Genomic DNA, 23089 nt, shown 5'->3' with positions numbered 1-23089 from the left:
AATTTTAACTCTCATGGCAGTCTGTGAGGCAGCTATCATTATTTTCCCTGTCATTTTACAGTTGACTGAAATATAAAGGTTGAATAAGCACTAGCTCACATATTTGGTAATAGTTGGGGTGGAGTCAAGATCTGAACCCAGGTCAATGTGACTTTGTTTATCCTTTTTCATCCATGAGTTAATACATGTAAAGCTTTTAGAACAATACTTATATAATAAGCCTTTATATAGAAGCACTCCATACATGTTAAAATTGTTATTTTCTCTCAGTCCCTTATTTGGTAATGTTAATTTTTCTTCTCTTCAGCAGGTAATAGTGGCCTGAGAACATCAAAGTCTTTACCGTAGAAATGCTGCTCTGAGTTAGGTCTATAATCAAGTACAGGAGATTGAACAAGAATGTATATAAAAGAAGCAGGCAGATCTGTTGTACCCTGTCTTCACTGCTCCATTTCCCTCTTACACATGCATTTATTTCTTAGCGAAATATTTCAATCTTATAGAAAAAGCACTTTTCTCTACATTCCTGGGAAAGTGGCTAATTTTATCCTGATAAACTTGCTTATCAGTTTGCTTCAGTAATCTTAAAGCTGCAGAGACTAAGACCTATTAAAATAATAGCTGATTTGAGGTTGCCTTTCCTTTGGAATCCTTAACAACGTGAAATCACTTGTATCTGCTTAAAATGAGCTTTTAGTTTAATTTACGTTGAATGAAATCATCTTCTATTTATCTTAGAATAATCTCAGAATTTAGTGTGAGTTTTCCATCCAGAAAGGCAGATGGCATTTTTCTAATGTGGGTCTCTCTCTCTCTCTCTCTCTCTCTTTCTCTCTCTCTCTGTCTCTTCCCTGTCTCCCTCTCATGGACATCTGCTGAGCCACTCTTGGGGTGCCTGCCGTGGACCCCAGGTTGATTAGCTCCACCTAAGAGGTCTGCACTGACACGTGTCACCCATCGGCTTTGAAGCAGTATTGCTGACCAGATGGTTGGCATCTGCATGAAGTGCCAGTACACTTCTGCCAGATGCCCGATGGTGTGGCTAAGACAGATGGAAGGAGTCGTTCTGGGCCCTCCAGAGCCCCTCGTTCTGGCAAGACCTGTCTTCTGGAATGATGTTGGTTCATTCCGAATGTTCAATCTCAACTTGAAAATATGTTGGATTAGGCATGGCTCTTCAAATAATGCAGAAGCTCCACCTGCAGGGAAGGGGTGTGACTGGCCTCTCCCCCTGGGGCTCTCTGTTCTGCCAGTAGCCCTACCTGAGTGACCTACTTTTAGCCATGCTAAGGCTCATACCAATTTAACCTGCAGGAACTGGGATCAACCATGTAGCTACCTGGGTTCGTGTGCAGAATAAATCTCCCTTTCCCTTGAATAAGTGGATCTATTTCAACAGTAACTGACTTATCTATTAATATCTTACACAAATTTGTCTAGCTCTACTTGTGGCACATTTCTCAATAGTTTGTTGGATTTACCTTGGTGTATAATGTTCTTTCTACCTGCACTGTATAAAGTGGGGAAAAGGTGGCTTTCTTCCCCCCACCACACAGATATTTGCCAATGACTCTTTTTATTTGTGAGGAGGAGGGGCAACAGGAGGAGATGTATGTAACCCTGTGGTTACATACACAGGGTTGAGCTCTAGGACCATATATCTTGAAAATTCATCATTGTGCCACTAGAGTAATGAATTTTTAAGTTTCTCCCATGCTGTTGTTATATATCAAGCTATTTATGTGTGCCTAGGCAAAAAGGCTAAGCTGGTTAGCAATATAAAATGCTTATTGTAGATGGTAGCCTCTTTAAAAAATCTGACAGTGCAATATATTTCCTTACACGCCCACATTCCCAAGTATAAAAAGTATCACTGTGAGGGTTTAAATAACTACCACACTAGCTGAGAGAATTTATATTCTGATCGGCCTATAAAATGGTAAGAGGTGTTTTTTATTTTTTCTTATGACTTAGGACTAATTAAAGGATGCACAGACTTTCCATGCTATCATTGGCTTTATTTAAATGAGCTAGATTTTGCTTAGTAGGTGAGTAGTAATCATTACTACAAAAATTGAGTAAATTGTTTGATCTTGAGTTAAAAAATCTGTCGTATTAACTGAACTCTTCAAGTTTATTGAAGCTTTCATACCCCTGTGTACATTCTGCTATATGAAGCTCCATTTATGGTTTCTCACAGTTTTCACTCCCCAAAGTGGATATCCACCCACTGATTTGGTTATCAGTCTCAATCCTTGTTAATTATCTCTTTGTTTCCCACTCCTGGGTCCCTTGGTGCAAATATATACCTGACTCTGGTATTGTGTCAGCCCTCATCGTCAGCTTGAACCTTTTGTCTGGTCTTCACATCTAATCAGCCCTTAGATCGGTTGGTTGTGTCACACAGATGCATTTTATACTCCCTTCCTCTCCCATCTCCTTGGTCCAGGCTGTCACCACTGCTCTCTCAGACTAAAACTGCATTTACCCTATTAACTGATTTCTCTGTCCTGGTCTTTTTCCCCTCCAGTTTATTTTATGTAATATGACTAAAATAATCTTCCAGAAATACAAATCTATTATTGTAACTTCCCACCCTGCTGAGGGTAAAATCCAAACCTCTTACATGGTGTTCTAGGCATTACTGCCTCTCTCCAGCCCCCTTCCTCATGGGTTCTTCCAGAGAACTGCAGGTCTCTGTACTCAGCATGGGGCTCCAGGCTTCAGAGCCCACAAAGTGTTCATGCTGCCTGAGATCCCCTCCCCACCTTTGTTTTCCTGGTGAACACCTCTTTCTTTTTTGCATCCCATTAAAATGGACAGCTTCCCCCCAGTCTCACAATAAATGAACAAATACCTCTCCCCTCTATGTTGCCTACGTTCTTAATCTTGTCTCTTATGGCACTTAATTACTGTATTCTGATTATGTGTTGACATACCTGTTTACTCACGAGACTGTGAACTCCTTGTGCCTGGATGTTCTTAGTCAACTTTGTAATCGCAGAGCCTAGTACAGAATCTGACACAAGTGTGTGTTTAGTAAACATTTGTTTAATTGGTTCAGTTCTCTTCTAAATGTTCTCTCTATTGGCAAATTGGTTACTAAGAGGATTAGAAGATTGGATCTTGGGTGCCTACATGATGTGTTCTTGTCTGATTAGCTCAATTAAGAGTAAAGTGTTAATGAGGCCAAGGTCGTAACTTTCAATTCCCTGTGGAACAATTTGTACCTCAACTGTCAGTAACTTCAATGAGTTGCATGGTAAGTTGCCTGGTATCATTGGTTCCAAGGCAAATGCAGAGAGAGGATGATTAAGCTCAAGGCAAATGCAGAGAGAGGATGATTAAGCTCAAGGCAAATCCATCTCAACTATTAGACAAATGGAATTAAATATACTCCTTATTGATGTGAAAAGCATGACTTCATACTTCAGTGTGAAATGAGCACCTTGTTTGGTCCACAGCACTTGTCCGTGTGCACTGATGTACTTGACTTAAAGGGCTCTTTGCTGCAATAGAGGTGGCAGAAATACCACCTGGTCATCAGAGTTTTGCAATAAAAACAGTAATTGTCCATTCACAGATCTTTAGGATGGCCAGCTTCTAAGCTTCTTGTCTACCCACCTGCCTCTCCGTGTCTGTCTTCCAGGTGAGACAATGCGGATCGCCTCCTCCGAGTTTGCTGATGACCCTTGCTCGTCGGTAAAGCGCGGCACCATGGTGCGGGCGGCAAGGGCTTTGCTCTCCGCAGTGACACGCTTACTCATCCTGGCGGACATGGCAGATGTCATGAGACTTTTATCCCATCTGAAAATTGTACGTATGTAGAACTTATCAAAACTTTCTTTATGTGAGTGGCGATCTTGACCGTGTGTATTACAGCTATGGCCTCTACTCTAGGTGTTTCATTGCTCACCAGATCACTTCGTTACCTATCCATGTGGTTCCCACCTCCAACTTTTTCTAATAATAAAATTATATTCAATAATATATTCGAAGAGTTTTCTAAGACTCACTTGAATTATTATTTTTTTCCTAAAAACTGAGAGTTTAGATTTCTCCTTACTTCATGGAGTGTGTAACAGTACATTCTTTTAGGCTACAGAGCCTGGACGAGGTGGACCTGCCTTTGTCCTATCTTAAGATTCAGAGCAATGTTGGTCCATGCGATAGTTCAGGTTGGGGTCAGCTCTGCTGAGTAGCTGACCACGTGTGCCCACCTTAGTGTGGATTACATGTTGAATATATTTTCCTATCTACTCTAGCCTTGCTTTCCTGTAGATATATGGATTTTGAACCATATATTGGCAATAAAAAGGGGCCCCATCCACACTTCCCATGGCTAAAGTCAATCTTGTTTCACCAAGCCTGGCATCTAACATACCTGGATTGGTTCTCTGGGTGGACACATACTTGTCCCACTAACCCACAGAACACCATTCTATATGCCTTGCTTTTCATGGTTTCTTTTCATTCTTTTGTTTCCTAATAGAAGTGAAGCCCTGCTCTCATCACAAATTTTAATGGAATAGTGATTAAGGCTACCTCCCCGGTCCTTGACTACTGGTCCTTTTTCTGTTTTCCTATTTGCTGATTGGTATCTAGTTGCAACAAGGATGGTTCAACACTTTAACAAAGATGATGTAACTTAGCTGCTTGGGAATATGGCCTCTGCTTAGAGAATCCCTATTCCATACCCTCAGTGAAATATGATTCCTGAACAACTGGCACCAACTCTGGACTGATTGCAGGGTCCTTAGATGATGAGATGCAAACCATGTTTTCCTTTTTGGAGCACCAGCCAATTGCTCTCTTGGTTCCTCCGCTGTCCTGGGCATTCCTGGATTATCATGTTTCCTATCAGCCAATCTTCTTGTCTTATTTTCTTTATCAGTGAAAGCAGGTTATGAGGAGGGACTAGGGGAGATAGAAAATGAATAACAAGAGCCTGCTCTCACCTCACCATTGAGCTCAGATTTGTTCAGTAGGAGGAATTATCAAGAAATTACTTAAATCATAACTATTCGCCATCAAAAAAAACCTTGGGCAGGATCTGGTACCCAAGCTGGCCCCAATAAAGTAGCCAAGATTTCCAAGTTATGTATAAATTCTGGAAAAATATGAAAGGCCTCAAATTCCAACACCTGCAGCCTGAGCTCTGAGGTCATAAACATAAAGGAAGTATATCTCTTTATGGCTTCTATACAGGTCACTGAGAAGCAAGGGGACACCAACAAACTGCTTGGAAGTTTTTTTTTTTTTTCCTCCTTAGGAATTTTTCAGGGAATGGGTTCTGAAAAGCCAGGAAAGGCTCTTGAAATTGGATGAGCTGAGCAATTTGAGGAGAGACTTTACCTATTTCAGAGGCTGTTGAAGGGCAGTACAGTACTATGATTAACCATTTAGCTGCTGGAGTCACACTAACTGGGTTTAATCTTGGTTTGGTATCTACTTGCCATCTGTCTGGTAACCTACCAGATAAATCTCAGATATCTTGTCTGTTAAAGTGGGGCTAATGGCAGTGGAACCCTCAGGGTGATGGGGAGGTTTGAATGGGGATGATTCCTATGAAGCACTTATCCCAGAGAATGGCACAAAGTGAGTGTCCTGTCAGTGGCAGCTGAATAGGGAGTGTAAGATCACTGGAACCACTTGTAGGCTACCACACTGGCTGCCGTTCCTCCGGTCTGTCTCTGTTATATCCATCTTTTCAGTTACACAAAACTTCCTTCTCAAGCATGTTGGAAGAAAGGTTTTGTTATCTTTCCCTTACAGCCTAGTTAGTCTCCGAAGGCAATATTTTTAGATAAGTCTTTCCACAGAAGGACAATCTTCCTTTACCCCAGCAAGGAAATAATACGACTGAACCTAACAAAATTAACCTTACATCTCATATGTCATTGTTTGCTGTGCTGTGGAAGGCCCTGTCAGCAACTGTCAGGGAGTGATGATGGGCTGAATATCCTTGCTGAACTGCCTATACTCCACACTCGAGAAGTGTGATAAATCCAGGGTGATGACGCCATGTGTGGTACCAGTTGCCTCCCGCAGTCCTGCCTCTCATCCCACCTGTTTTGACCAGTGCTGTTGGCTCATCAGATCACAGAAGCCTGCTGTAATGGGGAATCAATTGCAATGTCTTCTCCACACAGCCGAGTAAGGGAAGTTGTTTTTTTTTTGTTTTAAAAAAAAAAAACGATTTAGCACAGAATCATGGAAAGGTCAACCTGGCAATATTAAGTAGTCCTGTCAGACTGTCAGTAGTAAAATTAAAAATGATTGTAGACTAAATAACACATTTGTTCTACTTAGAGTGCAGCGTCTATAGCATACAGCTGTGGTGGAATGTTGCTATCTTGTGGAGCAAGTGAAGAACTACAGTTTCTGGTGCCGTCTGGTGTTTTCTCTCATGAGCTATTGCCCCTACCCCCTAAAAACAGACAATATGTCAATAATTCATTGCAAACGAACATAGCACACAGTTCTACTCAGTAGTATATCAGTTCTTTTGCGCAGAAGCATATCTTCTCAGGACTGATAAAGTAACGTATTGTCTGCAAGCTTCTATTTATTTGTTTTTCTGTAACTCAAGATGAAGAACATGTCAAATATCTTTACATATTTTGATGAAGCAAGTTAGAAAATATTTACACCTTTCTCAAGGATTTTTTTAAATAAACAATGAGTTTCTTTACCACCTGGATGATAAAACATAGATGAGAAAGAAAAGAGTGACAGTTGCTCTCTAAGAAGAGTAAAGTAGTGACTCTGGTTTTCTAGTTGGGTTCAGATTGAGTGATACCCTGTAGTGAGACTACAGCTTCCTGCTGTGTTAACTGCTACATATCTCTTTTACCTTTAAGTGTTACACATAGTATTCTACTTTTTATCTTTCAGACCATATGTCAAAATTTTATTTGTGTTCTTTCCAGATGTTAATTTTTCTCATCTCTGAGTAACTCGGAGGAACACGGAGAGAATTACCTTTTTTTGCAGCAACTTATATTCATGTTTTCTCATCAGCAGTTCGCCAGGTTGATGAAGAATAGTCACTTGAGTAATCATGGGCAAATGTTGTTCAGCCTCTAAAAATGAGTAAAGGATTAGGAGCCCTGCCGAGGTCGTGTGATTTGGCAGTGTGTAGGTCTTTGCATTTTGCTTCTTGACAATTATGTTTAGGAACTTAAATTTATATGGCTACTGAGTTCTTCTCAGATAACACATAGATATCTTAGTTGCTTAAGTTATGCTACTTGTTCTATCATGCAAGTATTTGTGGTACTTTAATATTGAGTTCTCTTTGAGTATATTATATTAAAGATTCACATGATTGCAAAAGGTTTTTGCTGCTGCTGTTATTTTAAATTCAGGAGGATAGTGATAGAGCAGTGGGTGACTTAGAGTTCTAGTCCTCGCTTAGCACCCAAGTGAGAATTTAATGTTCCTGAGTAAAGCTAAAGTAATCATTTACATTTCAGACACCATTTAAAAATACTGAATTATAATCAATTTTATTGTTGAAGTTGCTGGCAAATGATTTCCTAGCCAGATACCTGGAATATCCTGCAATCAGTCCACATTGTCAGTGTGTTAAGTTGATATGTGGCATCCGGAATTTTAAAGGAATCCTGCATGTCAATCAGTGATCATGAAGGGGACATTTATCTTCCCTAGGCTCTGAACTAACGTAATCAGATTATATTGTCAATTATTAGCATGAGCGATAGCATGACACATAAACTCATCTAGATGTGTATGTCAGAGAAAACAATCACCTTCTTTCTATCCTCAGGCTAGATCCTGGGATAATAATGTTCTGGATTATTTGATAATTTCTCTCTAGAAAATGGAATAGCAAGATACAAAATAGCAACCCTTAGTCAGCTTCTCCAGAAGTCAAGTTTCCTTAGTGGCTACCAAGGGCCGAATATAGTGCTGCTGTTCTAATGTGGGGGTGGGGGGCATTGATGAGACATGACGATCTTAACATTGACTGTGACTTTGTGAGTTTAGCATCAAACAGCCTCATGCAGCCTCAGTAGTGTATTATTTCTCAAGTCTACTGTTTAGTCCTGAAGTTCTAATGTGGCTCTTGTGTTTGAATAACAACAGACAATTGGTATTATAAAATAGCCTTGTCTCTCATAACTGCAGAAAATATGGCCCAGGTTTTTAGCATATCTTTTCTGTCATAGCTATTGTGGTATTACCTTCATGCAGCTGCATTGTTCATGATTTATTTATTTATTCAGTTATACACTTAAGAACTATTTATTAGGTGCTGACCATATGCAAAACGCTGTGCCAAGATGTATTACTTTAAGGGTGAATAAGACTAGGCTCTTGCCTTCAAAACCTTACAGGCTACTGGGGAGACATTAGGACATTAGCATAGAGTGCAATGCATGTTAGGAAAGGGTGCATATTGCTGTAGTCTCACCCAGAAGGAAAATATAATTATGATGCTTTCTTTCATAAATAACAGAAAACCTAATTCTACCTAGTTTTTTAAAAAGGGAATATTTTGGCTCACCAAATTAAAAGTCCAGAGGTAATAGCTTCAGGCAAGGCTTGATCAAGGTGCAAAAGCATGAAAAAGACCAGGTTTTTCTTTCTTTCTCCTCCTTACTGAGGACTCTGTTCTTTGTAGCCCCTGATAGGAGGCCTCATAGTCTCAAAGTGCTTGCCAACCATTTTGAAGGTTGCATGATCCTAGACTAAAGATAGCACAAAAGAGGAAATTCTCTTTCCTAGTAGCTCAAACAAACAAACAAAAAAGTTCTACAATCTTATTAGGCACAATTGACCTCTCAGTCATGTGCATATCTCTGAGTTAATTATTTAGATGGATAACAGAATATGCTAATTTCTTAGTTAACATGGTCAGGACTCCTGCTCTTTGCTCACCCCAAGCTGGAAATGGGATCAGTTTAACCATATTGTATGGGTGCACAATTTAGGACAATATGAGAAAGGATGATGTGGTTGGGAGAGGGAGGTCTCAAGATTGGGTCTCATTGAACTAAATAAGGTTTGCCTCTCCTCAAACCTATCGCTGGGCCTAGATTCAATAAGTCGGAGCCTCAAGTCCAAGCTGGGGGCTGAAAGTTGGGGATAAGTGGAAAGAGTTGGCCCCATCAAAGAGTGGAGGGATGAATCATTCTGTCCAATGATTAGAACACAACCACATAGTCATTTAAACAGGGAACATTTAAATAATTCTTAACTCTAATAGCAGTTTTGAATAACAAGGGATTAGCTCATAAGAAATGACAAGAACTCTTAGGAATGGCAGATATGAGGAGAAGCTGCTACCCCTGGGGCTGGCATAGGGCGCTCTAGGGAGGACCCCACCCTACCAGGCCTGAGATCCAGACGTTGTTGGAGGGTGTGGCCTTGGGTCACTTGATGACAAAAGAGTCACTAAGGTGCCACACAATATAATGGAGCTTGCTAGAAATCTGCCCTTTGGATTGTTGAGGAAAGCTGTTCATGGAAGGGTGTCTCACTGGAGGCATTCTGCTACAGAATTGCCCAGCGGAGCATACTGAGGGAAACTGCTGGCCACCTGGTGCTGAAGAAGCTTCCCCTGCTGCAGGAGCCTGTTGAAAGAGCACACCAGAAGCAGGAACCAAACCCTTTCCTCTGGCAGTGTCTATGCAACACCCTCCACTGACAAAGCTTAACATCAGGCCAACTGGGAAAGGAGTAATATTTCAGGGGCCCATCCATATTTTCATAGTGTTAGCAGAAAAGGTGAATTTAGATTTGATAGCCTATGCAGGAAAAGAGCATGTTAGTGAAGAAAAATAGGGTTCTATTACCATAAGAAGGGAGATGATAGATTCAGGTCAGGCAACAGATTTCAACTACAGAGAGAGCTTTATGAACCAAGGAAAGAACAAAGGCATGAGATTAAGAGAGGAGTCTTGGAGTGTTTGAAACACCAGTGATTCTTTTTTTTTTTCTTTTATTATTATTATTATTATTATTATTATTATTATACTTTAGGTTTTATGGTACATGTGCGCAATGTGCAGGTTAGTTACATATGTATACATGTGCCATGCTGGTGCGCTGCACCCACTAACTCGTCATCTAGCATTAATTAGGTATATCTCCCAATGCTATCCCTCCCCCCTCCCCCGACCCCACAACAGTCCCCGAAGTGTGATGTTCCCCTTCCTGTGTCCATGTGTTCTCATTGTTCAATTCCCACCTATGAGTGAGAATATGCGGTGTTTGGTTTTTTGTTCTTGCGATAGTTTACTGAGAATGATGATTTCCAATTTCATCCATGTCCCTACAAAGGACATGAACTCATCATTTTTTATGGCTGCATAGTATTCCATAGTGTATATGTGCCACATTTTCTTAATCCAGTCTATCATTGTTGGACATTTGGGTTGGTTCCAAGTCTTTGCTATTGTGAATAATGCCACAATAAACATACGTGTGCATGTGTCTTTATAGCCGCATGATTTACAGTCCTTTGGGTATATACCCAGTAATGGGATGGCTGGGTCAAATGGTATTTCTAGTTCTAGATCCCTGAGGAATGGCCACACTGACTTCCACAATGGTTGAACTAGTTTACAGTCCCACCAACAGTGTAAAAGTGTTCCTATTTCTCCACAACTTCTCCAGCACCTGTTGTTTCCTGACTTTTTAATGATTGCCATTCTAACTGGGAAACACCAGTGATTCTATTGTTGGAGCATAGTGGGCAAGGTGAGGAGAGGCAATAACAAAGTTGAACAGAGAGATCCAGGTTATGGAGGGTCTTGGATAACATGATAATTAGTTTGCACTCTATGTATAAGTTATGGGGAGCCACTGAGTGATACTAATAATTTGATTCAGATTAGTGATTTAGAAAAATAATTTTGGTAGCAGTGTGGAGAATGAGTTATAAGAGGGACACATAAAGAGACTGTTGAAATTATCCAGGTCAATGAATGAATGAAAAGCTGGCTAAGACAATGGCAGTGCTTATTGTGAAAAAGAGGTAGATTTTACAGATACTCAGGATATAGAGGCAGAGTGAATAGAACTTGGAGACCAATCATATGGGGCAAGGCTTTAGAAACTTACCCTTTCTGAAAAATCAATGCAGCATAGCTCAGAAATTGAGTATGGGCTCTGGAGCAAACTACCTGGGATCAAATCCAGGCTCCTACACTTACTTGCTGTGAGACTTCTGACAGGTTATACAACTCTTCTGCTCGATTTCAATCTCTACTGGATAAGCATAGGGAATAAGAAAAGCATCAAATTCAAAGAGCTGTTTTTTGGGACTAAATAAGATAGATGTAAGCCATTTAGAACACTGTCTTCTATATCATAAGAACTCAATGACACTGGTGTCATTTTTTTGCACAAACTGAAAATAACTTTGGAAATATATAATAAACTAAATTGTTGTGCTTTGTATAACATGGCGCTTTAAGCATCAATGACACTAGCATGTAATCATTCTTTGCTTCTGATGAAATCATTTTTTTCTTCCCTTGTTGACAAGGAAAGACACAATTTAATCAAGAAGACCAACTTAACTTTATGGAGCAGAAATATAAAGTATGATAATGCTGAGACACCAATGGCCATACCAGAGTATCTGATTAAATAAGTACAATAGTTAGATGGCGGGTCTTACATGCATTCATTCTTTCATGCATTTGGCCAACTCCTGTTTCCAAGATAGTTATTTTTAAATTTCACTGTAAAAGTAGACTCTAACAAGAGATTTACATATGATCCATTAAATAGTTTTGTCAGTGTCACTTAAAATCCAGTCAACTTAGGTATCAATAGTAAAACCTTGGAATGAGGTCAGTCTGTCCAAACAGAAATGATAATCATAACAACAACTATTTCTAGTAATGGTATAGCCAGCAATTTTCTATAGGGAACCAGAACACACAGTGCAGGCGGGGATGTATCAGACTCCTCAATTCCACACTATCCCATCCCCAGATGCCGACCTTATGGTAGATTCTGCATAAATATTTAATGAATAAATGAATTATAGGGATGCTTTATTTATTTATTTGTTTGTTTGTTTATTTTGAGACGGAGTCTCGCACTGTTGCCCAGGCTGGAGTGCAGTGGCGCGATCTCGGCTCACTGCAAGCTCAGCCTCCCGGGTTCATGCCATTCTGGCGCCTCAGCCTCCTGAGTAGCTGGGACTATAGGCACCCACCACCACGCCTGGCTAAGTTTTTGTATTTTTAGTAGGGACTAGGTTTCACCGTGTTAGCCAGGATGGTCTCGATATCCTGACCTCGTGATCCGCCCGCCTCGGCCTCCCAAAGTGCTGGGTTTACAGGCGTGAGCCACCGTGCCCAGCCTGCTTTTTTATATTGAAGTAAGTAAGTACAGTTTCAACCAGGAAAATTAGACAGATTTAATGACTATCTCAAAAAATATGACACAGTTCTAGACTAAATAATAGGAGTAGACAGGCTTTCTTTAAGAATGGTGGTACAGGCTATTTTGAACAGGCCTGTGAAAAGGCCAAGATTTTAAGAGTTGTAAGTGACAAGTTCTGAAAACAATTTCTTAACCCACTAAATTGGGAATAAATTTTAGTGTCTTCTCTAGAAGTGTCAGTCTTTTCAGCTTTATCTATGCACTGGTTATAAATATTAAGGACAAAAATACATGGTTCAGCGAAGAGTTCTGGCTTTGGTGTTTGTAAGCCCAGCCTGGTCAGTGGGAGAAGAATGCCTGGCTGTAATGTCCAAGATTATGAGGGCATTTTTAATGGGAAAGGGTATGACAGCTGCCTCTGAGGGATCCCTTTATGTCAGCTCATTAGAAATCATTTCCCAATCCAGGACATAAGCATCTTCCAAACCTCCCCCTTATCAAAGGGCTCAGCTGTTGACACCAGTGTCCTTCTTAGAGCCATCACTAGGCAGCCCACTGCCTGTATTCTCTCTTCAGCTTTCTTTCTAGTTCTGCCAGAGCCCCTGTCATCCGCAGACTTTCCAAGAGTAGGATAAAAACCGTTATCTTCAAAATTATTAAGGCATTTTTCCCCCATGCAGCAAGTTGGTGTCTCTATTTAATGAGCCCCTAATTCTTGCCATACATTTTGCTAAGCAAATGTATGATTTTGCTAATATGTATGATTTGATATTTTGCATTTCTTATCTCCTTCAATTTCCACAAAATCTGTGCATAGTGTGTAGACATTATTATCCTCATTTTATTAATGAAGACGTGAGGATTGGAGAAGTTAAATAGCTTGCCCTGGATCACAGAGCTTGCCAATGACATCGTTGGGGTTCAAATCCAGACCAATCTGACCTCATAGCCCTCCTCATACAGTTGTACTTAACATTCTTCATGGTGGGGCCCAGACAGGTGTATCTTGGTTAAAGTGTCCCAGGGTTTTCTTCCGTATCTTCTGCTCTTTGTTCAACTGGCAGTCCTGAACTCCTCCATGAACAGTAAATGTTTGAGAGCAAGGTATTTGTTTGGGCCATAGGAGTCAATTTCCTTTCTCTAGCTGCCCAGAAAGGACAAAAGATCCTTGACTGTTCAAAATCCTTGACTGTTCAAAAATAAAGACTTAATTTTTATATTAATTTTGAATTGTCAATAATGTCTGTTCACTAAACTTATTTTTTCTTCTTTTTCTATGTCCCTTCAATATTCTGTCTGTCTATCTATCATCTATCAATCATCTATCTAATCTGTCTATCTGTCTATCTATCCTATCCATCCATCCATCCATCCATCCATCCATCCATCCATCTCCATCTCTCATCTATCTACTAGCAGTGTGTGCCCATAATCCAGACTTTAGTTCCATTTCCTTTATTTCTGTAGGACCTTGGACAGATTTTGCCATGATTCTTTATGAGAACTTTTAGACTTCTTAGATCCTTCTGGATTCAAACTCTGCATATAACTAAGTTTACCTTTACATGGAAAGACCCCATTCTTGGTGTTTCTTTGGAAAAATATTTTATTGAATTATAAGAACAAATTAAAACTGGCATCTAGATTCTTCAGACAAAACCACTGAGAAAATAAGTTATGTGTAACACCGTAAAATAAATATTCCAAATTAGTCTGATTAATAGCCGATGAGAAGCCTGTTTTATATATATTAGAAAACAATTCCAGAATTTAGCTCCCTCTGAGATAATTATTTTGCTCTTCCCTGGAACCAGTTTTTATGTCCCAAGAAGAGATTTACATCTCAAATAAGCAGCAGGAACAAATTAGCTGCCAAGAACTGTCCTTTCAGTGATGCTGTTGATAGCCAAATTAAGATGATTATAAATCTATTAGAATGTACAACACCATTGATTTTGGTGTTTTAAAGATTTGAGGTATGAGATTCTCTTTAAACTATCACAGTGTTTTAGAAGTGCCTTTCCATACCATAAAATGTAATTTGACTTGGGTGCCTAAAAAACCTAACACATGACAGTTCCTTTTTCAACTGTACTTCCTTTTTCACATGAGCACTATTAGAGCCTAGACAGGAATTGGGAATGACTAACATTGAGGATTTACATCATCGTTTCATAATTTTATAATTAGGAAAAAAAGAAGATGCATGTTTTCCGTAGAAGATGAGAATGGAAACTTAAATTTCCCAATCCAGGACATAAGCGTTATGTGGCATCTAGATTAACCTCCCCCCAACCCCTGCCACCAATATCATTCCAAATAATTTCCTTTGCTTGCTACAACTCTTTCCTTACTAAAATGAGTTAGCCTATTTGGTAAGTTGAATGGTATTACATATCTCTGGGACAAAAGGCTTGATGATATTCATTATTACTGGTTTAGATACATATTCTCTTCCTTTGCTCAGTGCACTTGATAAGGAAGTGAAATTAGCCACCTTTGTGATTGCGTCAAGCCTCAATTAAGTTCAGATCTGAGTTAATATAATCTATGGTTATTTTCAGCCATTGTAGTTGTCATTTGTGTTTCCGAATTGTCAAACAATGCACTGTCTGTATAATGCCCTTTAATTTGCCCAAAATTACAAGAGCCGATCTGAATTCTGCCCAAGTATTTCTTGCATTTCTCATTACTCTTTCTTTCAAAGCTGCCTTCTCGCTCCATTCCTCTCTCAGGAAATGGAACTAGTCGGGGGCCTCTGTCAGACTCCCTTCATGTTTAAGAACAGTTGATTTTCCAAAAACATGTCTGTCTTGTGCTTTATTCACTCAGGACTGTGTTCTTGGCTATTTCCATTGATGAAATTATTTCTATAAAGACACACCTGACTGACAGGGACTTAGCGGACTCCTTCACCACAATATCTTAATTTTAGTTTAATAGTGTCCACAGATGGTATAACTTAAAGGTTTACCAATTGTGGAAATTTTCACACCATATTGAAGTTAAGATCACTGTGGAGGGGAGAGTAATACTTCTCAAAACTTAAATTATTTATAAAGGAATTTTGACGAAATTCACAATTCAGGTTCAATGCTACTATGGAAAAGTTCACTGAGACAGTTTGCAGGGATTTGGAAGCATGGCACATTGGTAGGGCGGTGTGCTTGCCATCATCCTCTCCACCCCCATTCCACTTCAATTGATACCACCTTCAAATAGCAACAAAACTTCAGATTCACTTGCTTTCAAGGAATCAATATTTCCTCTTTCCATTGGATGGAGAGGTATAAACTCAGCTTAAAATTATAATCCCTTTGGTCCCAGTGCTAGAGATGTTGTCAAGATTGGTTGCAGATTCATGCTGTCCTAAATTTTCAGCAGCTCAGGAATTTCTCCAGTCTTTTGTTTGTAAACCATTTTCTCTTCTGAAGGCTTCTAGAATTTTTTCTTAACTTCAATATTTTTTCTCAAATATATTTTCCTTACTGTGTCTACTTAGAGGTCGATATCTTTCCAAATCATACTTTAATAAAATATAATAAATACACAATTTTATATGCACCAGGAGTTCAGCAATTGCTCTTTTATATACAAAGTATTTTTAAGTCTGGAACAACTATTTAATCTCACTACACATGATTGGTAGAGGAACTCTTCTCCTATTTTTTCATTTACATGTTAACACATACTAGTGTTTTAGAGTTTTTGGGTGCAAATTCCATTTCTAACATGTTGAATAATATTTAAATACTATCCACTAATAAATATGTTGTTTTTCACCACTGCAGGTGGAAGAGGCCCTGGAAGCTGTCAAAAATGCTACAAATGAGCAAGACCTTGCAAACCGTTTTAAAGAGTTTGGAAAAGAGATGGTGAAACTTAACTATGTAGCAGCAAGAAGACAACAGGTGGGAAAGATTTTAGAAATGCTAGGGGAGAAAATGGGTGAGTTTACATAACCCTGTAGCTTTGTAGGCCTGAACAATGGATCAGCTGCATCTGCTTGCTATCAAATGCCCTAAGAACCTGTGATGACAAAGATTGCTTCCTGCAGGGGCCAGTTGTGATGCCATGGTGGGCTCTACCACTCTCTGGCCCCCACCTATAAGCAGGCCACAGATTACTTGCTTCACTGGTGGACCCACCCTGCTGGCCCTACCACACTCTAATCTTCTATCCACTGTAGGCACACAGCTCTGATGTCAAATAAAAAATATTAAACTGTGGGGTAGTGCTGTGGTCAGTCTCTGGATGTCATCCTTTGCCCTCACTTTTTGTCTCCTAGTCTTGTGAACACCACCACACATATGCACTCCCAGGATATGTAGTATGTAGGGTGAAATTTTTCTGAAAGAGAAGAAGAAAACATGAACAAAATGAGAGGAAAGGCGGGGGTGGGGGAACGGAGAAAGGGAGAGGAAACAGGGGGAAAAGGGGAGGGGAGTGGGGAAGGGGAGGAAGGGAAAAAGGTGTGAGAAGAGTGCGGGTGAGCCTGAGTCAATCTCATGATGCTGTGTGACCTGGGATCTCCTTAGCCTCAGTATTAGTTTGTTCTCATGCTGTTATAAAGAACTGCCCTGAGACTGGGTAATTTATAAAGAAAGGAGATTTAATTGACTCACAGTTCCACATGGCTGGGGAGGCCTCAGGAAACTTATAATTCATGGTGGAAGGGGAAGTAGGCACCTTCTTCACAAGGTGGCAGGAGAGAGAGTGAGCAACAGCAGGGAAAACTGCCTTATAAAACCATCAGACCCCGTGGGAACTCACTCACTATCAGGAGAACAGCATGGAGGAACCACCCCTATGATCCAATCACCTCCCTTCCTCGACACGTGGGGATTATAGGCCCCTCCCTCCACATGTGGGGGTTACAAGTCAAGATGAGATTTGGGTGGGGACACAGAGGCAAACCATGTCAGCCTCCTTTTTGTATAGGGATTTCTCAGTTTCAGCTAGCTCTGTTTGCTCACTGGATACGTTTAGTATTTTGTTCCCATTGAGTGGGTTTTTATTCTTTCGCCATAGAAAAAATAGTTCCAAATGTGGAAGGATCTCCTAAAATCCTTTCACCCATCCTTTTGACTGCTTCCAGAATTTTTTAAAACATTTTGGGCCATTCGTAGTTTCTCTAACTTTCTCTCTGACCAACAGGAAAGTTCCACTCAACAAACATTTATTGAATGTTCATTCTGTGCCAGGCTTAAGTGAGGCTGGGATTAGGAAGTTAACCAAGAGGTAGTCCTCTGTGAGACAGGCACATAAATGTGATTTTAGTTTATGTGGTTATTTTTAAGTATGTTTTTATCAGCAGAATTCCTTGTTCAAAGGGAATCTTATATAGTGGCCTAATGTGTAATATAAACAGGAGCAAAGTTACTCTGAATAGTGAGAGAGAGATAGAGAGCCCCAGGAGGCTACTGGTGCAGGCCCCAGAGTCTAGAAGCCTAGGAATCTGGTGTTCTGATGTCCAAGGGCAGGAGGAGAAGGGTATTCTGCTCTGGAAGGGAGAGAGAGAATGAATTCACCCTTCCTCCACCTTTTTGTTTTATCTTTGCCCCCAGCCGACTGGATGGTACCCACCTACACTGAGGGTGAAGCTTCTCCACTTAATTCACTGGCTCACATGCCAGTCACCTCCTAAAACACTCTCACAGTGACACATTCAAAATAATGCTTCATCAGCCTTCTAGACACCCCTCAATCCAGTCAAGTTGACACCTAAAATAACTAACACAGATGTGCTGATTTTGAGATATCCACATTGAAACATCAAGTAGAAGAGAAGTGCTGCCTGGAGATGGAAACATGGGCTATCAGCATGTAGCTGATATTAAAAGCCATGAGAATATACATGATGTTCATATGAAAATACCTACACTATTTATTTTTACTTCGTTAATACTTTGTTTTTAATTGATTGTTAGTTCAGACTCTTTCAAGAAAATTTAGAAAAACAGTAGAACAGAAAGAAAGGGGAAAAAAACACAATACCCTACCACTCACAAAGAATATGGTGCTGATATTTTGGTATATTTTCTTTCAGATATTTATCTTCACATTTTAATGCATTTAAAAATCATACTATGCATACAAATATGCGTATTGTGTTCTGCTTTTTAATTTGTCTTATAAATATTATTCATGTTATTAATTTTTGGAAAACTAATTTTAATTATCACATACTCCACTGTGAATGTTTCAGTAGTTTTTTTTCAACCAATTATTGGTAATTCAATATTTAGATTATTTCCAGTTTTCTTCTTATAATTAAAACATGTTTCTTCAAGTGTTTTATGGAGAGATTTTCACAACCGGCATTTCTCACTTCTGTATTTAGATCTATTTTATCATTTTATTATTTTTTTTAGTATAGATACCCAGGAATGGAATTTCTGGACCAGATGTTCTGACATTAATAAAGGCTTTCATGACTGTTTAGGAGAAATCTACCTCTCGTGCCCAAATCATTGCCCAGTAGAGAATACATTCAAATATTTGTTACCTGTTTATCCATTTTCATCTCTGGGGATCAAATTAGATAATCCCAATTTAGAAATTGTGTTACCTAGCATCCACCTTTTAATGCTTAAGCAAAGGGAGAAAAAGATGGTTCAGTAAATTGTTCATTATTTATTACTGATTTTCTTGACAATCTTAGATATCAAATATAATGTGTTTGTCTCAGAATTATTTTGACCAACAAAATAGAAGATGTAATTTCTTGTTACCAGGTCATTCATCTATCATGTGCCAAATGAGCAAATAGGAAGAGAAGCCCAGTGGTTGAGATACCCTTTACTGATGTTTTCCAGCTGGAAGAATATTCTCCCAGAGATACACAGCTGGCAATCCTGCATGGCTCTCAGAGAGCAACACTGCTTTAACATTTCTGAAAATCATTTGAACATTTTCTTAACAACAGCCTTTAAAGATGGAAATAAAGAGAGAGACTCCCTAGTGGTATTATTTTGTCATCCCAAACTAGGAAAACAAATCATCTTTGGCCTGTTATTTTCTGTTCTCTAAACTTAATGATGAGCTGCCATTAGAGGCTGTCAACAACAACAAAGAAGGAACCCTATTCTGAAAATTATAATTAAGGGACACTGATGTGCTGAGCAAAAATCAGAAGTTTGGTTTCTCATTTGTAACAGTAATTGAATATGGAGGCAATTAGGGCCTCAGAAGTCTGACATTTTCAGGTTTTCTGTCTGTTCATAACTAACTGTGTGGCCCATGCAATCAACTTACCTTCTTGATGGCTTGGTTTTTATATTATTTCAGCAATATTTTATTGAATGCCTCCTATAGGCCAGCCACTTTGCTAATGACTAAAGAGCCACTGAATAAGAAAACTAGGGCTCCCTGCTGTCATTAGAGGTACGTTATAGAAGAGAAATATATGCTCAAAAAATACAGTAAAGTAGGAAGTGTTAGTGATAGGAAAGGAATAGTGTCTTGTGGGAACAGATAAAAGGGGACACAGCTTAGAAAGTTGGGTGGAGGATGTGCCAAGTCAGTGGAGCCCTGTCAGGTGAAAGGGTAGGGCAGAGGAGGAAAGCTCAGGCATTTCACATAGAAGGGACAGTAGGCCAGGTGTGGTCGCTCATGGCTGTCATTCCAGCACTTTGGGAAGCAGAGGTGGGAGAATTCCTTGAGGCCAGGAGTTCAAGGCCCACCTGGGCCACATAGCCAGACCCCACTTCCACAACTTTTTTTTTTTTTTTTTTTTTTTTTTTAACTAGCCTGGTGTGGAAGCATGCACCTGTAGTTCTAGCCACTTAAGAGGTTGAAGAGGGAGGATCACTTGGGCCCAGGATATGGAGGCTGCAGTGAGCTTTGATAACACCACTGTACTCCAACGTAGGTCACTATAGAGACCTAGCTGTCTCTATAAAACAAACAAACAAAAGAGTATATGCAAAGGCCTGGCAGCTAGAAACAGCACAAGGGTTTCTGAAGTTCAGTGTGTTACTAAGAGTCTGTGACTCCAAGCTGTGTTGCAAATATTTCTATGCAAATTTCATGTGTGTGACAGCTTTCATGTGTTACACACACAGGAGCTGAAGGATCCTCACTGTCGGGATGAGATGGCAGCCGCCCGAGGGGCTCTGAAGAAGAATGCCACAATGCTGTACACGGCCTCTCAAGCATTTCTCCGCCACCCAGATGTCGCCGCTACGAGAGCCAACCGAGATTACGTATTCAAACAAGTCCAGGAGGCCATCGCCGGCATCTCCAATGCTGCTCAAGCTACCTCGCCCACTGACGAAGCCAAAGGCCACACGGGCATCGGCGAGCTGGCTGCGGCGCTTAATGAGTTTGACGTAAGCATCCTGGTGAGGTACACAGAGGGGTGGACACTGGTGCTGACAAAAAAAAAAAATGTATTGGGGATGAAGGGCCACTACAGTAATTTACATTGATTTTTTCTCTTTTGGAGGTTTTAATAGTAAGATAAACTACATAATGCATTTCTGTAATATATTGGCTAAGCCGTTATCACTTGTCTTTAAAGAAACAACTGTGGCTGCGGCGGCTCACGCCTGTAATCCCAGAACTTTGGGAGGCCGAGTTGGGTGGATCACCTGAGGTCATGAGTTCGAACATGGAGAAACCCCGTCTCTACTAAAAATATAAAAAATTAGCCGGGCGTGGTGGCGCATGCCTGTAATCCCAGCTACTTGGGAGGCTGCAGCAGAAGAATCGCTTAAACTCGGGAGGTGGAGTTTGCGGTGAGCTGAGATCGTGCCATTGCGCTCCACCCTGGGTAACAACAGCGAAACTCCGTCTCGGGGAAACAAAAAAGAAACAACTGTATTTAAGAGTGCCCAATCCCTTCCAGGTAGATGAGATACCTTACAGGCTATTTTAGGGACAGTTCATAATTTGGCGATCATCTTTATTATTAAAGGGGCACATGTTACGGGAAGCCTAGATGTACGTTGCCTCTATGTTGTGCCTGCGTGAAAAGCTGCCATCAATTTCTTTGTTTTATATCAGTGATAAAGTCCATTGCCCTATGATCCCACATAGGACCCTGGTCTTCATTAGAACAGACCCTCTGGGGAGAGCCTGTGTTAGTTCTGTGAAAGTCCTGCGTTCTACACTGGCTGTTTCTGCAGGTGTGTCCTGGTGAGGGAAGAAGCAAGGATTGTTCACTGTGCTGAGCCATATGTGAAGCATCAGTGTGAGTGAGAAGGTTGCACGCATGTCATCAGCACCCCGGGATGACAGCCCCCACTTCCGCCGGGTCAGAGGACCTGTGAGAAGTTGGAATTTATTTATCTTATGATCAATGAAAGCCTACAAAGATTTATAAAGAATTAGCATCTACTTTCCAGGGTTAAATAACCCTGCAGGGAAGATGAGGGAAGTAGAATGCACTAAACACCATTTAACTGATAAAACACAATGTTACAGGAATTCATAGAAGAAAAATAGGTGACTTAATGGTCACAAAGAAAGATGATGAGCTTGCTTTTTAATATGTTGATGTGAACTTTTGGCAAGAAATAACTAGTTAGCAGCTGGAAAAAAAGGTCCAGGAGCAAAGCAATGATTGTTCAAGGCTTGGAGATGGATGATAAAATTGAGGAATAATTTTAACCATTCATATTCAAATAGTTCTTACCATTTTCATAGTGGTCTCTGCTCTTTCCTATATTTTTACAGTTAGTTGTATGTATCTCACACCATATATTATTTCCTAAGGTTTTTTTGTGAGGATTAAATATGATAATATATTTAAAGCGCTTGCTACAGAAATGAAGACTTAATAATAGGTAATTTTATTCACAAAATTGCAGCAAGCAACTGAAAATTCATAGAAAATAATGAGAGAGTTCAGAATAATGTTTACTTTGTATAACATAAATATACAAAAATCTCTAGATTTTCATCATGTAAAATAAAGTAGAATAATGAGGAAAGAGATATTCACAAAACAAATAATTTTTTAAAAGTTAATTTTATTTTATTATTTCTTATATCTGCTAGAAATAAGTCTGATATAGATGTGAAGGACCTAAAAAGTCAAATTATATTACTTTACTGAGGGACAAGTTTTACTCGTCAGTAAATGATATCATGATCTTGAGTAGGAGAACTATTGATCCTATCAATTTTCATAATGTTGAAATAATCTCAATACAAATTCTAAGAGGATTCTTTTGGAACTTGACAGGGGAATGATAAAGGATTTTTTTTTGTTTGTTTGTCTTTTTTTATGTTCTAGAATAAAGAATGAATGAGCCCATATTTCAGGGAAAAGTAAATGAGCAGGTCATACACATAGATATTAAAACATTATAATGCTACATTAATTTTGAAGGTGTGTATTGAAACACAAATGGACTCATCCATAAAACAATAAAAAATCATAAGCAATCTCAAATACAAAATTATTTTATAAATTGGTGTTTATTAAAATTAGTTAAGAATGGATTATTTAGTCAGATTTTGACACAATTACATTATTCTAGTTATAATTTATTTTATAATCAAAAATAAACAACAAAACCTAAGTGAGGAGCTGGTTAAGAGTGAAAATATGAAGCACAGGGAGAAGGCCTGTAAACAGTCCAGGACCTTCAGCTGCTGCCACCTTCTGTCCAAGAGTGTAACAACTGCTGCTTCCCCATGCTGCCTTTTGTTTCCAGACGATTTTCATTAAAAGCACCTTTTATCCCCATTTAATGTAACAACCGAT

The 23089-nt window shown here is 39.6% G+C and overlaps 1 protein-coding gene across 8 annotated transcripts in view; it reads left to right on the top strand.

The window, feature by feature from the left end:
* Positions 1–23089, top strand: part of CTNNA2 (catenin alpha 2) — a 1140166-nt gene that overhangs the window by 346448 nt on the left and 770629 nt on the right. For all 8 annotated transcript variants that reach the window (NM_001133576.1, XM_063713280.1, XM_024241972.3 and 5 more), the window contains 3 exon segments: positions 3650–3816; positions 16164–16283; positions 20439–20705. In NM_001133576.1, coding sequence (NP_001127048.1) covers positions 3650–3816; positions 16164–16283; positions 20439–20705 — 554 coding nt within the window.

This window comes from Pongo abelii, chromosome 12 (assembly GCF_028885655.2).
Source record: "Pongo abelii isolate AG06213 chromosome 12, NHGRI_mPonAbe1-v2.0_pri, whole genome shotgun sequence".
Classification (NCBI taxonomy): domain Eukaryota; kingdom Metazoa; phylum Chordata; class Mammalia; order Primates; family Hominidae; genus Pongo; species Pongo abelii.
The sequence above is the reverse complement of the archived record's forward strand: the minus strand, read 5'-3'. Positions and strand labels throughout refer to the sequence as shown.